Consider the following 15,994-nt stretch of genomic DNA (forward strand, 5'->3'; position numbering starts at 1 on the left):
GATTCACTAGCTAAGGTAAACTGCTCTGGCTACAGTTTGCTTTTCATAGCTTTTAAGGAGAACTTCTGGAATTCTCTGTTTCATAATCTTTGAAATGAAAATTATTTCTTGAGTATTTGCTTGTTATTTATGATATTGCACTTTTTTTTAATTCCTTGCCAAACTGTCAGGGATACCTTCTGTAGCTGGGGCCAAGCGGGAGAATTATTGTACTGATTAAATTGCTAAGGACAGAACAAAATTACCTCATTAGAATCAAACCAAAACCGGGGTGCCTGGGTGGCTCAGTCGGTTGAGCGTCTGACTTCGGCTCAGGTCATGATCTCATGGCTCATGAGTTCCAGCCTCGTGTGGGGCTCTGTGCTGACAGCTCAGAGTATAGAGCCTACTTTGGATTCTGTGTCTCCCTCTCTCTCTGCCCTTTCCCTGCTCGCACTGTCTCTCTCTCTTTCTCTCTCTCTCAAAACTAATAAATAAACATTAAAACAATTTTTTTTAAAAAAAGAATTAAACCAAAACCTAGCCATGATGGAACATCTCTTACTTCCATAAAAAGTAAGATCCCGGGGATGTGGAAGGGTAGATAAACTATAAAAGTAATCTGGGGCGCCTGGGTTTCTCAGTTGGTTAAGCCTCCGACTTTGGCTCAGGTCAAGATCTCATGGTTAGCCCTGTGTTGGGCTCTGTGCTGACAGCTGAGAGCTTGGAGCCTGCTTTGGATTCTGTGTCTCCCTTTCTCTCTGCCCCTCCCCCACTCATGCTCTGTCTCTCTGCCTCTCAAAAATGAGTAAACATTTAAAATATTTTTAAAAACAAATAAAAGCAACCTGGTGCAGGGAAAACTGGAGAGTAACAAGAAAACAGCAAGTGATGAATGGGGGTGGAGAGCAAGGGAAATGGACTGGTAGATAAATGACATTGGAAATGTGGCAATCTGGATCATTACATCACAGGGTTATTTTATTATTTTTTTTTAATTTTTTTTTCAACATTTATTTATTTTTGGGACAGAGAGAGACAGAGCATGAACGGGGGAGGGGCAGAGAGAGAGGGAGACACAGAATCGGAAACAGGCTCCAGGCTCTGAGCCATCAGCCCAGAGCCCGACGCGGGGCTCGAACCCACAGACCGCGAGATCGTGACCTGGCTGAAGTCGGATGCTTAACCGACTACGCCACCCAGGCGCCCCTTATTATTATTTTTTTTAAGTTTTCTTTTAAATTTATTTATTTGGGTGGGGGGAGGGACAGAGAGCAGGAGAGATAGAGAATTCCAAACAGGCTCCAAGCTGTCAGTGAAGAGCCTGATGCAGGGCTCGATCCCAGGAACCATGAGACCATGACCCAAGTTGAAATCAAGAGTCACATGCTCAACTGATGAAGCCACCCAGGCACCCCAATACAGGGTGATTTTAAATATCACTCTGTACATAATTAGATCTGTCTTGTCACTATTATACTTATTGATTTATTTACCTATTTCTGTATCAGTATCACACTGTAAGGTTTTATATTGTATTTTGGTATCTTACAGGGTAAGTTCTTCCTCATTGCTGTTTTTCAAAAATTTACTGGTTCCAAAGCAATTTTGAGAACAAAGCTGCAGGCATCATGCTGAGATCCTGGATCTCAAACTATATTACAAATCTATAGTAATAAAACTGTATGGTATTGGCATAAAAACAGACATATTGATCAATGGAACAGAATGGAGATCTCAGAAATAAACCTGTGTTAGATATAATACATATATATATAATATATATTATATTTTTAAACTGTGTGAAACCCACTAATTACTATCCTCCCAAATTTAAAATGAGGAGAGTAGGTTTGACCAGAGTGAGTAAATTTCACAAGAATCCACTTCTGGCAGAGGAAACCTGTCTAGGGTCTGGACTCCAGCACAGGGGCCCTACTTGCCTTTGGGTTTATTTCATATTTATTTGACATTTGTTTAGTACCTACTATGTGTCAGGCACTATTCAAGGTGATGAATATAGCAATAAACAAAATAGACACAAGTTTCTGTCCTCATAGAATTTATATACTATTGTGTTGGCAAGACCCTGGGTTTATTTCATTAGTATGTTAAGATATTTAGTAATAAATACCCATCATAACATTCTGTTCAGAGATATGATTAATTCTGAGCAGTATCCTGGTTATCCTTTCCTTGGGGACCTGACTGCATCCCTTTACAGAAGCTGGAAGGGTTCTGAGCCCAGACTTCCCGTTACTATGCTTCTTTTGACAAGAGCTAGAATTATGCATTTATGACTTAGGCTTTATTTCCATGATGATTCCCAAACGATGACAGTCAATTGTGCATTTCTGATGGGAGTACCTCTGCTCCAGTTCTGCTCCAAGGGCTCGAGCAGCACCAGACCAGGACCAGGCAAGTAGCTGGAGGTTGGAGGTTTCTGAAACACTGGATCCAAACTCTACCTACCTGTGGGAGTTCAAAGAATCCTTTCATTTAGTTATCTCCACAACCCCCTACACTTCCTGTAACTTCTGTCCCACGTTACTTTTATGCTCCTAGAAGTATATCTAATGTGTTACTAGAAGTATGGTAAAATTTCTATGAAAATGAGTTTTTTACTTTTAAAATATTTTAACAAGCAGTGAGTATAACATGCTACCATAACTGATGAAGCTCATGGACATAATGAGGCAGATGAAAGTTTCTTGGCACACAAAGAAATATGAGTATCTAGGCTATAAAGCATGGAGTTCTAGGCATGTCCAGGTCTCAGAGATGGAAATCTTGGAGCAGACTGCCACCTGCAGGATAACTTCCCAACTAACTCTAGAAGAAAAAGCTGGCTTTATATCAATGTCAAAAACCAATCCCAGTAAAAACAGATTTCGTGATAATCAATGGTGGAAGCTATGTTCCTTGCAGTACTTTTCTTATAATTATTAAATTTAATAATTTAATACATAAACCATTAGTTTTATTTAAATAAAAATGCCCCTTTCTTTGATTCTTTTTTTTTTTTAAATTACTTCGATTCAATTCTCTTTACATCAATTCTTTCCCTTGCTTTTAACTGGTCAAAAACAACCACCTTCATTTTGCTGAGAGATGAGGACACTAAAACCATTACAACCAGTCTATAAAAATATGGTAACTTTGGAAACCCTGCTACTTCCTAGTGGGTCCCTTTTATCTTTTATGGATTAATGACTATATATATGTATGTGTATATGTGTATATATATATGTATATATATATATATGACAATATTTCTAAAGAATCTCAAGTAGAAGGAGCAACATAATAATCTGTTTACAAATGGGGAGTGGGGAGGGGGGGAGACGGGGGGAGACAGGAAGAGAGAGTATGTAACAATACTGGTGTTTTTTTTCCTAACGTCTTACTGGCTATTCCTTTCACTAAGTTACAGGGAAGTTTCTCTGGCTTTAAAAGAGAAATAAGTTAGGGAATGACGTGGTGACACAGAACTTAATAGTATACATAAATAACACACATTAGTATCAAAAATAAACAAAAGAGAAAGGACAGCAGGACTGAAACTGATACAAGCAAATCAAACTGCCTTTTTTTTTTTTTAAGATTTTTAAACAATGTTTTACAGTAATCTCTACACCCCAGGTGGGCCTTGAGTTCAAGAGCTGCAGGATTCATCTACCCAGCCAAGCCAGGTGCCCTGAAAGAATACACTTTCATTATTTTCCTCTCAGAAAACAGGAAAGGGCGATTTTAGGACCTTCCTTTATCCTGGTGCAGTCAGTTCCATTTTTACCGGCTTCCTTCAGCGGCCCTGACCTGTGAAAGGACGTCAAGGTCTTCGATTTCCTTACCACTTTGATTCTCTACTCAGCCTGCAACTTTGAAATCACGTGGAAAGCTTGAACCAACGCCCGGCATTAGAATTAAATCAGAAAGTCTGGGGGGACGTCAGGCCTGGTACGGTTTTAAAGCTTCTCTCCCGACTTCCCAACTTGCAGGGTTGAGAACAGACGTGGGTCTCAGCTTAGACCGGGCCCCTCCCGAGGCCCCTCCCCCCGGAAGCAGCCAAAGGCGGTCGCGAGCCTCCCATCCCGAAGGGAGGCGCTCGCTAGGACACACTCAGGGCGGAGACGCGGCGTGCGCCCTCCCGACCGCTAGGGGGCGAACGGCGCGCTTTGGCGCCCATTTTTCGACAATGGGCCGGATCGACCCCACGCGTGCGCATGCTCGATGCGTCCAGGAGGGCGCCGGTGCCGGTGACTTCCCACGTGTGGTGTGAACCCAGAGCGCATCATGTTGTGAGGAGATGGGGGCTGCTGTGTCTCGCGCAATCAGGAATTTCAACCTAGAGAACCGGGCGGAACGGGAAATCAGCAAAATGAAGCCCTCTCCCGCTCCCAGGCACCCCTCCACTAAGAGCCTGCTGCGAGAGCAGATGAGCCGTAAGTGGTGCAAGGGGGCGTTTGGACTCCGCGCGCGGGGTCCCGGGGCGGGCTTGGGGGTTCCACGCCCGTGGATCTTGGTCCAGTGGCGGGGGTGACCGGGGTTGGCCGCAGTGACTTGTCAGCCGAGAGCGGTAAGGTGAATCCCCCAGGCCGGTGACATTGAGACTGTCCCATTGCGCCCTCGGTGGAGTGGCGGCTCCGCCCATTTCGAAGTTGCGGAGGTGGCGGCCGCTACCCCGGCCGTACTGGCCCTCGGAGGCTTTTATCTTTAATGCTTGAGGTCCGGAATCCGAGTAAGAAGTTCCTCGGAAGTGCTCTCTAGGGGTCTTCACAGAACGGTGGACGCCGGGCCTGACCTAGCATTTTGATTTACATGTACAATATTTCCTATATTGTCCGAGTGATTGTTCATTAAGCAAAAAATTAAAAGTGGCTGCCTTGTGTTAAATGTTAGGATCTTAGAGGGAATTTTCTTTGGGTTTAATATCGTTGACATTCTTTTTCTTAGACCATCCAGAAATTAAGGGAGAAGTTGCTAGAAAAGATGACAAACTGCTGTCCTTCCTAAGAGATGTGTATGTTGATTCCAAAGATCCTGTGTCTTCTGTGAAGGTAATGTGTGTTTTAATTCAGCAGATAAGTAATTGAACCTTTTTGTGTTCCAGGGAAACGAACAAGAGAAGTGTGGTAGGTAGTGAAAGAGAGTGAGCGCTCTGCCTGTTTAAAACTGTCAATGTAGTTGTGACCAGTGTACAGGGCATTGGCAAAACTTAAGCTCAGTGGCGGTATTATTTCACAATTTGTAGGATTTTGTAAGGTACTTCCAGTGATTGTCATTTGAAGAGGAGAGCTTTAATACTATTTTCTCATCTTTAAGTGGGTTGAGTTTTGTCCCAATCTCAGGGATTCCTTTAGTGTTGTGTTGTTGGTGTTTTGTTTTTTAAAGATATATTCAGATAGGAAACGTGAAAATTGGGAGTTTATGGAATACATTGGGAATGGGAACCTATATGTAAGATCTATATATAAATACAGTGCACAAGTGCTTTGTATATATATGAACAAAACAGACTTAGTCCTTGCTCTCAGTGCTTATAATATCGTGAGGGACACAGACATTAAACAGATGAGCAACCGTAAGTACATAATTACTGATACGACTGTGACAGAGAAGTATAGTCACTGTGAGTCTACAGAGGGACCTGTTTGTGATTGGACAACCAAGGGTGGTTTCTGAGAAAGGGACATTTAAGCTCAGGCCTGAGGGATGAACCTGAGTTAACTAGATGAGTTTGTTGGGGCAGGAAGGATCTCAGTAGGGGGAAGAGTGGGATTAAAGGAGAGGAAAGTGCCAATGACAACTCCCAGCTATTTTTCCATTCGAAAATTCTCTGGTCCTCTCTGTTTAGATTGGTAATACTGTTTGCACAGATACACTTATTAATGTCATTTTCATTAGATAAGCAAAATAAAACTGATGTAAAATAAGGTTTGTGAATTGTTGCATGTAATAGCAATTATAGGGCTCATTTATCACCAGATGTTCCCGTAAAAAAGATGGAAGGGTTGATGTTCATTTTTTGTGTGTTAAATACTTCCAACAATAACAGGTGTTGAATAATACTTCTGACTGCTGTTTTTCTCATGCTATACTAAATCATGCATTAAAAAACTGGCCCTTGGGGAGTGAAAAAAATTTAAGTTTTTATGAATACAGTTACATAGATACAATACACAAGGAGATATATGGTCATATTAAAATTTGGGGGAAAAGTCTAAAAAGACTCGAATGACAATGAAAAACAGGTTGAAGTACCTATTTATGTTTTGCCCCTTTTTCTCTTTTGGGTAATTCATAGTTTTCTTAACGATTTGTGATGTTTGTAGACATTAGTGATACTGTGTATATATCAATTTTGTTTATTTAAAAAAAATTTTTTTTAATGTTTATTTATTTTAAGGAAGAGAGATAGTGCAAGCAGGGAAGGGGCAGAGAGAGAGGGAGACGCAGAATCTGAAGCAGGCTCCAGGCTGTGAGCCGTCAGCACAGAGCCTGATGTGGGGCTCGAACTCAAGAACTGTGGGATCATGACCTGAGCTGAAGTCAGATGCTTAACCAACTGAGCCACCCCAGCGCCCGGTGACTTTTTTGTGTTTATTTTTGAGAGAGACAGCACATGCCAATGCACGCACCTGCACAAGCCAGGGAGGGACAGAAAATCCAAAGCAGACTCTGTGTTGACAGCAGTTAGCATGTTGCGGGGTTTGAACTCATGAACTGTGAGACTGTGACTTGAGCTGAAGTTGGATGCTGAACCAACTGAGCCACCCAGGCGCCCCTTTTGTCTGGCTTTTTAACTTAATATTGCTATTCAAAATTCTGTCAAATATGTTAGTCTTTTTGTTTTTCGTGGTATTGGAAGTCTGGACTCACTCCAACATAAAAGCAGTTTATCCTGCTGTTATGACTGTATATTTTCTGTTAAAATCTTTATTTTACATAAAGATAACAGTGGTGTGTGGAGATCTTTTCAACTGGATGGCCAGTTGTCTAAATATAATTTATTGAATAGCCAGGTCTTTTCTCCACTCACTTAAAATACTAATAGATGCAAGTCTGTTTATGGATTCATCAGTTCTACCTGCTTTTCTATTTCAATACTAGGATCATACTATATTAATTAATGGAAGTTTGTAATGTGTCTTGATATCTGTTACAACCTTCTATCCCACACTACTCCCCAAAAGTTTCATGACTCTTGTCACACTTTTTTCCAGATGAACTTGAGAATCAAATGGTCAGGTTCTTTAGTAAATCTGATTTGGATTTTTAGTGTAATTGAATTGGAATGTACAGGTTAATTTGAGAATTAACATCTTTGTATTTCTCAGCTTTGGGGGGATAGAGGGAAGGTTGCTACCATAGGATCTTGTTTCACCCTAAGGTTTTTAACTATTGCTAATTTGCAGAAAGTGAGTGATTTTTGTATTACAGCTACCCACATTGCAAGGTTATTTCTATTAGTTTTTCGGTTTGTTGTATTATTTTTCTGAAGATTCTCTCATATCAGCATAGAATTAGTTTTCTCATAACGTGTACTACTACATTTATTGTGTTTGTAGCATTAACATAGCAGTGAAAATTGGTATTCTATCCTGCTGTTTCCTTAAATAGGATGTCTTTAATGTTTCAGCCTTAATTATAATAAAGTGATATGGTTTCTGATTAAAAATACTTTTTTCACATTTGGGACTTTTTTATTGTTAATTTGCTCAGAGTTTTTTGTTTGCTTTGTTTTTTCTTTTAATCAAGAGAGGATGTTGAATTTTCAGATACTGTTTCAGTGTCATAATATTTTAGTATTTAATATTAAACAGAAGGGAAATTGAATAAAAATGTATATCGAGTGGAAGAAGGATTACCTGGGAAAGTTAAGAAAGATAAGAGAAGCTTTGAATTTTGGAAAGTGAAGAAGTTTGGATGAATATTTCAGGCCAGAGTTACAATATAGAGGTAGAAGAGTATTATGCCTTCCGGAACCAGTTAGACTTCATTGCAGTCAGGGGAAAGTGTGAGCAATAAATTTGGGAGAATTGAGATAGGATGGAGGTAATAGGGACCAAATCATGAAGATCCTTATTTGTCTTGCTAAGAAATTTGGGTTTTATCTTGAGGACAGTGGAATGTCATTGAAGAGTTTCTTACCTGATTGGCTTCATAATGGGCTGGAAGGGAATAAAATGCATTTTATCTAATCAAAGGAGACCAGTCCGGAGGCTTTTGTAGTAGTGCCCACAGGAGACTTTGGCTTGAACTAGGGTGATGTAGTGACCAGGAGAGAAGTGAATGTGTTCAAGAGGGACTTAGAAGTCATTATCAACAGGATTGGGTCATTGATTGGATATAATGCATGAGGGAGAGGGAGATGTCAGGTATAATATGACATAACAAACGCTTTAAGTTTTGGAATGAGATACAGAGGGAAGTGATATTGGTCACTGAGATAGAAAATATGGGATAGAATTGGATTTTCAGAGGAAAGGGGTAATTTCAGTTTTAGACATATTGATTTTGAGGTGCTTGTAGATAATCCAAGTAAAGATGCCCTTTACACATTTGGGAATTTGGATCTGTAAGTAAGGAGAAAGGTCTAGGTTTGAGATCAGCTTGGAAAGTTATTAACACATAAGTAATAATGGAAGTCTAGGGTGTGTGGGGGATTACTGTAGTAGAATGTGAAGACTGAAAAGAGGGCTTGGGCCAGAACTGGGAGCACACTAACCTTCAGGGGGCAGCTGAAGAGGAAAAAGTCCACAAGAACAAAGGACCCACTAGAGAGACAGATGGAAAACTAGGAAAAGGAGTGGCATGGAAACCAAGGGGAAGGTTATTATGGTCAATGGCATCAGATCTATAGTGAGTATACGTGAAGCCTGAAAAGTGTCTTCTGCATTAAGATCTAATCTAATCCTGGATCAGAGATCACGAATACCATCTTTAAAGCTTAACTAGAGAAAACGAAACTGGCCATAAACAAAGTGTTGTTCTGGGTTTGGTGGGCATTTTTAAAAGATAGTGACTATGGCATTTTTATATTTTGACCAAACAGCAGCAGTAGGCAGGGTACAATTGAAAGAAAAAGGAAAAGGGAATGATTGGCAAGGCCAAGTAATGAATGAAATACAGGGCACAGCACAAGGATTATACTTGGATGGGACAGACAGGTGGAAAGATGGGTGTACATAGGTTGGGTTTTTTTATTATGTTTGTGTATTAGTTTATTTTCTCTCAAGAGGCAAAATCCCTAGCATATTTGAATTCATTTAAGGTGTTTGGAGGTATTGAATATGAAATAAAAAACTAGGAAACAGAATGGAGATTATCAAGTAAGTTATTAGGGCAGCATCAGAATTCTGCCCTCCTAAAACAGATTTAATCTAATCAATTCATTTTTGTTATTTTAATATGCATGAAATAATGTGATGAGTGGATGGTAGGCAATTGATTGTTATTTTGTAGAACTACCTAGATTTCTTAATGACGATTGAGCTGTAGTTATAAAATAGTGATTTGCAAAAGTGCCGTTGAATGTGTGGGTCATTGTAATGAGAAAGCCTAGTTTGGAGAAGCATATATAGCATTTATTTGAAGAATAGTGGAGATTTGAGAAGCATGAAAGTAGATGTCACATCTTTTCTCTCATCTTGAAAGCCCTTTGTTTTTGTTTTTTGATACTAGGTAACAGATGCTGGAAAATGTCAAGAGCCAAAGGAGTTCAGATTGGTCAAAGGCCAAGACTTTAACATGATGAGTATTAAGAACATTCCCAAAGGCAAAATTTCCATTGTAGAGGCATTGACACTTCTCAATAATCATAAGCTTTATCCAGAAACGTGGACTGCTGAGAAAATAGCAGAAGAATACTGTCTAGAACAGAAAGATGTAAAATCCCTTCTCAAATATTTTGTTACTTTTGAAGTCAAAATCATCCCTCCTGAAGACAAGAAAGCAATACCATCAAAATGAGAAAATGTTGAAATTACTTTTCCTAGATGTATTCCCCAAACCCATGCCCTGTTTAGTTTCTCATTTAGTTTCAAATTACTGAATGTTTAAAGCTCCCTCCTTGGGAGAGCATACTATTTATTGAGCTCTGCTGAATTTTCAGGATTGCTGGTAGAATGAATTTTGTTTTCTTGTAAAGTTTAATTCAGTTTAGGCATATGTTCGTGTGTAATATCAGCAGGACTAATCACATGTATACATTTATTATAAATAAAAAAGTTAATGTGTAATTTTAGCACATCATATCATCAGCTTTTAAATTGATCATATGATCTCTTGGGAAATGTCCTGTATCTCCCTCATTTAACATTCAAAGTTTTGCCATCCAATTTAGGTGATTAATTTATTCTTCCTATGGAATTGTGAAAGTAAGAGTTTTCCTACCTTTTGTGACTATATTGTTAGGGTAAGGGAGACTTGACAGTGAGGTAGGATAACAGTATTTCCCAAATGAAAGCAGACAGGAAAGTGGACACAAAATCAATAGAAAGTACATTTTTATTATTATAGGGAATAACAGGACTTCTCTTGTTTTGAATTGGTTTTATGTATGGAATAACTTCTTAAAATTATAAAAAGGAATTGATATTTATGAAATTTTAGCAGTCTCTGTTTTGACAAACGGGTAAATCCAGAAGCTTTCAGAGAAGCAGGCAGTCGTGAGAGCTGTCTGGAAAAGTAACTTCTCTGGATTTAATAGAGAAATAACAAGAAAATTGTGAAGAATGGTTAAATCAAAGAAGCATGGTAAATGAAATTTGGTGATGAATTATATGTATGTTTTCTCATTTAAATGCTGGTTGAAGGAAGAGAGAAAAAATTGCAAGAAGCGTGAAATGTGATTATTGGAAGGGACCTGGGAAATTGCTGCTTCGTCAGTTGAACTAACTTATGAGTACAGTGTGTATTGGCACTAGGGTCTTGAGTGAGGTTATGTAAGTTTAGCTCTGTCATATTACCACCCGTGGGATCTTGGGTAGATTGTGTAGCCTCTTGGAGACTGAATTTTCTCTAAACAATGAACAAAATGCTGCCTTATTTAACTCTAATGATTACCGTGAACATAAATAACAATAAAGGACTGGACAAATAGGACTTGTTTTTAGCAATTAAGAACAGAGAGCTGGGGAGGTTTCATGACCTATTTAGGCTTATTCTCTAGTTTATGACATAGCCATGTCCAAAATCTAGGTTTTCAGAGTCCTAGTGTTATGTTTTTTCTGGTGGGCCAAAAAGAAGCATATTTCAAAAGAGCAGGAAGTGTAAGTTACAGGAATATTGGAAATGTGGTAAGAAAAATTCCAGGTTATCTGTGTCCTTCTGAAGGAATACAGACATGCACTACTTCCCAGGGATTCCCTTGGGAATGGTATGGAAGATGCTGAGGAATTCAGCATGATGACAGAAGGAAGCATTTGCAGTGCTGAAAAGAGAAAAATGGGCTGAGATGGGAAATTTTAAGCTTGTTTTCAACTGCAGGTTCATTACGTGAATAAACTGTACCTTGTTTATATTTGGTTCAAAAGTGTTCTTTTAAGAAAACAACTGTATAAAATTGCATTTCAAAATCAATCCGTCCACAAAACTGTTTTCCTTTATCAAAGAAAGGTCAATACTTGAATTACAAATACTGCTATTTCTGAGCCATCTTCCCTATTCAGATCTACTACACACTGGTTAGACGTATGTAAATCTGGCTGTTATATGGTGTCACAAGATAAAATAAAGTACTTCCATATCTTTCATTGGCCTCGTACTGCTTTTTGTTATATGTGGGAGAGCATTTGAGTGGTAGTGGTGTCACAGAAAGCATGGAGTTTAGATTTAGAAAACCTGGGTGTAGATCTCAGCATCACCACTAGCCGATAATATCTTAAAAGCAGTGACTGTGCTAGGCACTGATCTCGGTGCTTTACATTTACTAACTTGCTTGATATTTACCATAGGCAGGAAGAGAAGTACTGTTTATCATATTTTACAGAGGAAATTGAAGCACAGAGATCTAAAATAACTTTTCAAAGATTAGTAAGTGTTGGAACCTGGATTTAAACCTTAGTAGTAGATTATTTTCAAAATCTTGTGCTCCTAAATGTTTTACTGTGTTGCCTCTTTGGGATTGTAAGAATTAAGTGATGGCATTCAAGGTGCAGGACTACTCAGTGCCCACCGTATATGAGAAACATGTCTGGGCCCTCTCTGTTATGATAGACTGGTTTAGTAAGTCTGAAAGATGCCTTTGTTGATGGCTTCTAGATCGGGGGGGGGGGTGTTTTAAAAAAATACTTAATGACTAGTATGGCAGCATTAAAAAATATTTAATGTCCAGTGTGTGCTGACCATCTGTGGAGATAAAATAGTTGCAGTGTCTGGGTCTAAAGTTTATTGTGAAAAAAAAAATGAAGGAACAGGAGATAGAGGGTGGCTTTGAAGGAGAGAAGCTTTCCAGGTATGAAAAAGGGAGGAGGGAAAGGATTCCTGGGGATGAAAAGACTTGGGGTTAGTCAGGAGAGGAGGCTGGAAGTTTAATCATAGGGTGGGGAGGAGAACAGGTCCAGAGAGCCCATAAAACAAAAGCTGCCAAAGTAGGTACATTCGGTAAAGCTCTGTGATAAACAGGGTTACCATATAATTTATTGCCCAAACTGGGACACTTGAGAGTGAAAAGGGCACCAATTACATTAGAACAATAGGGACAATAGCATAAACTAGAATTTCTTAGGTAAACTAGGATGTATAGTCATCCTAACCACAAAAGGCATTAATGGAGGTCTTAAAGGCCATCTCACCAATGACCCCTATCTGTGCCAGAGGGCTCTGATTGGCCCCAACTAATGCTTGTACATGGACATTCCCTCCATATCTACTCCACGCCCTTAAAACACCCATAATCCCAAAAAGAGGAGGGTAGAGCCCTGGACAATTAGTGATTAGGAAGCTTCTGTACCCATAACTGGGTACCCATCACTGAACATATAGAACTGAAGCAGTTCGAAGCACCCTGAATTGGGGCAGTGCTTTAAGACAGTTTGTCGGGTACAAGTTGAAAATATATAAGAAATGAGCACCCATAAAGGGTTAAAATAGTTTTATGCATCTTAAGTAGCCATCTTTATAGTAGCTACTCTATCTTACTTGTCCTGACAAAGACCGATCCATTAAATACTTAGAAGGAATATCTATTCATTTGTTTATCTGAATATTCCATATCTTCTGCTTTAGGAAGAAATAGGCCTGAATTACTCGCTAGGAGAAATGATGAAATATCAGAAGCACTTAGATCTAAATCCCTATATAAAAACCAAAGCAGAGCATTTGGGTCACTAATTCCATGGTCTTTCTTTGCCATTGTCTGTGCTCCAACAGAACTATGTCTCAGGAATACCTGTGAGGAGAATGGTAGAAGAGGAGCTCACCAGTTAAAAGAACAGTATCCTGAACAGACACGATGCTCTGTAATTTTTTAGTGTGTTGATGTGAAGTATATAGTTGGTGATACCAAAATTGCTTCCTCCTTGCTTCCTGTGGGGAAAAAAAAGCAACAGGTAGGTCATTAGAAAGATGAATAATTTTGGAACAAGAATTTAGTCAAAATGGGATAAGCCAGTACTTGGGGGTTGAGTAGGAATGCCTGAAATGAAAGGAAATAGCAGTGTACAGTCTTGAGCAGGAAGATTTCTTGGTTGCATGAGAGAATATAACCTTTGGAAGAGTTCATCTACTTTTGAAAGAGGAAAACCACAACAATGCCACCTGACTGGGGATATACTCTGAGTATGGCTCCAAAGCAAGTAAACGAATAAAAAGACCTATGTGAAGTGAAAGATTGATTACGGACAGCCACAGCTGGAAACAGAGGGGGCCACTGAGGAAACAAATAAACAATAGTTTTATTTATTTCTAAAATAAGCCTCAGGCCTTTCTCTTATTTCAGAAAGGTAAATATTGATTAAATCTAATACATGTATGTTTGGTAGTAAAAATTCCATTTAGAGCCAAATTTTTCTTTAAATGTCTTACTGCATTTTGAGGTAAGCATAATACAAATCGTCCAATAATTGAGTTATGTAATGAGGATTATTACTTTAATTTTAGAATGATCTATAACTCCCTTTCATTTTTCAGTGATGATCACTACACAACAGTATATTTTTGTATGATATTTAAATTTTATTTTTTTTATTTTTTCAATATATGACATTATAATCTCACCTGTCTTTATATGGATTGATGAGCATATAAACAGATGCTGCTTTTTAATTACCCAAATAAAAAACAATACAAATGGGCTCCTACTTATTATATAGATTATTATTGGTATAGGAAAACCCTTGCATAGAATATTCAATTCTCATTAACTCTATTCATCGTTTCTTAGGCCATCATCCATTCATTATTCAATCATTTCTGTATGCCAGTGCTGGTCCATAACTGATTCTATTAGTTTAGATAAGAAGCTTAGAAATGGAAAAACCACTTAAAGTTTGTCTTCTAGAAAGAAAGAAGTGAAAGGAAGGGAAAGAGGGAAAGTGGAGGAAGAGCGAGAGAGGCACAGAGAGAGAGAGAGGGGATGAGAGAATGGGAAACTATTTTTTGCTTTATAAGAATCCCAGAAATACATCATCAAAGCAAAATGCGTACCTTTTCTCCTCTTAGGTTATTTTTTTGTTGCATCTTTTCCCTTTATTGCTGGCCCTGGTGCTTCTGGAGGAATAGCAAAAGGTAAGATAAAAGATTTTTTGAAGGACTAGATGTAAAAGATTATAGAGCCTCAAAACAGCATCCTTAATGAGACCTTTAAATATTTAGGTTGACACATTCTATTTTTTAAGAGACCCGTTTTTAGGTAGGTCAAATGTATGACCCAGTTCTGAATGTAGATATGAGATTAATAGTATGATTTTTTTTAATGTTCTCTGCTTGCTCAAGTCATTTATTAAGCCAAAAGAAGACATTTAAACTTTGCTTAATGTTTTTTTTTTTTTTTCAGTGTACTGTTACTTATTTTGAAAGAGCTATAGAGAGAGCAACTGGGGAAGAGCAGAGAGAGAGAAAGACAGAGGACCAAGAAGGCTCCATGCTGTCAAACCAGAACCCAACGTGGGGCTCAAACTCGAACCGTGAGATCAGGACCTGAGCCAAAATCAAGAGTTGGACGCTTAACCGACTGAGCCACCCAGGTGTCCCTGCTTAATAGTTTTTTAAAAGTGGCTTTTCAAGTCATTTGAATCAGTCAGTAATTACATCAATAATATTGCTAATTGTTCATTCACCACAAACACTTATCAATCTATCTACGGTGTGCCAGTTACTATTCTAGAAGCTGGGGGATGCAGCAGGGAAGGTGAAGTTTTACACAGCTTACAGTTTCACAATGTTGGCTGCTATTTCAGTTATCTGTTGTTTTTGCTCCACAGCAAACCATCTCAAAATCTAGCAGCTCAAAACAACAGTTTGTTATTGTCTCTCATGGTTTTGTGGATTGTTGGAGCTTAGCTGGGTGTTTCTGCCCTGGGTTCTCATGTAGAGACATGGCCGGGGCTGGTGTCATCTGAAGCGTCCAAGATGGCCCACTCACATGGCAGCTGACGCAGGTTGTTAGGTGAAAGTTCAGCTAAAACCAGATGGCAACATCCATAGGCAAGCGCTGCATGTGGGATGAGCTTGTTGTAGCTGCAGCAAATGGCTGGGTTCCAAAAGCAAATGTTGCAGGACAAAGAAAGCGGATTGTCAGAACATGACTCCTTTATTCTATTTGTCAGAGCAGTCACAGAGCCTGCCTTGATCCAAGGGTAGAGGACACACATAGTCCACACCTCTCTATGGGAAAAGTGTCAAAGAATTTGCTGCCATCTTTGCCCTTTGCGGTGCATCATATCATGAAACGCGTGCTGCCAATTTGTCTCATTTTGATGGTGTTAACTTTGATAGCTAGGTTAAGGTGGCATCTTTCACATTTTCTCTGTAAAATGACTAATTTTCCTCTTTTAGTGAATATGTCACTGAT

At 39.0% G+C, this 15,994-nt stretch overlaps 1 protein-coding gene and 1 long non-coding RNA gene across 3 annotated transcripts in view; one reads left to right on the plus strand and one right to left on the minus strand.

Annotated features, from left to right (window-relative positions):
- Positions 1–4,181: 4,181 nt before the first annotated feature.
- Positions 4,182–11,735, plus strand: NDUFAF4 (NADH:ubiquinone oxidoreductase complex assembly factor 4). The gene is made up of 3 exons (XM_015077796.3): positions 4,182–4,421; positions 4,933–5,036; positions 9,664–11,735. Exons 1-3 carry the CDS (start codon positions 4,286–4,288, stop codon positions 9,949–9,951), a joined length of 528 nt encoding a protein of 175 aa, XP_014933282.1. The 5' UTR covers positions 4,182–4,285; the 3' UTR covers positions 9,952–11,735.
- A 53-nt stretch (positions 11,736–11,788) lies between these two features.
- Positions 11,789–15,994, minus strand: part of LOC113598759 (uncharacterized) — a 56,076-nt gene continuing 51,870 nt past the window's right edge. For both annotated transcript variants that reach the window (XR_003419468.2, XR_003419467.2), the window contains exons 3-4: positions 14,629–14,691; positions 11,789–13,509 (exon numbers count right to left, since the gene is read on the minus strand). This is a non-coding gene — a long non-coding RNA (uncharacterized LOC113598759). The remainder of the gene's footprint in view (positions 13,510–14,628; positions 14,692–15,994) is intronic.

The sequence above is a fragment of the Acinonyx jubatus genome, chromosome B2 (assembly GCF_027475565.1).
Source record: "Acinonyx jubatus isolate Ajub_Pintada_27869175 chromosome B2, VMU_Ajub_asm_v1.0, whole genome shotgun sequence".
Taxonomy (NCBI): domain Eukaryota; kingdom Metazoa; phylum Chordata; class Mammalia; order Carnivora; family Felidae; genus Acinonyx; species Acinonyx jubatus.

Excerpts from the sequence above, each read along its gene's own strand:
- NDUFAF4 (XM_015077796.3), top strand. The coding sequence starts at position 4,286 with ATGGGGGCTGCTGTGTCTCGCGCAATCAGGAATTTCAACCTAGAGAAC. Across the intron at positions 4,422-4,932 it reads GCTGCGAGAGCAGATGAGCC|ACCATCCAGAAATTAAGGGA; the intron begins GTAAGTGGTGCA and ends TCTTTTTCTTAG. Across the intron at positions 5,037-9,663 it reads ATCCTGTGTCTTCTGTGAAG|GTAACAGATGCTGGAAAATG; the intron begins GTAATGTGTGTT and ends TTTTGATACTAG.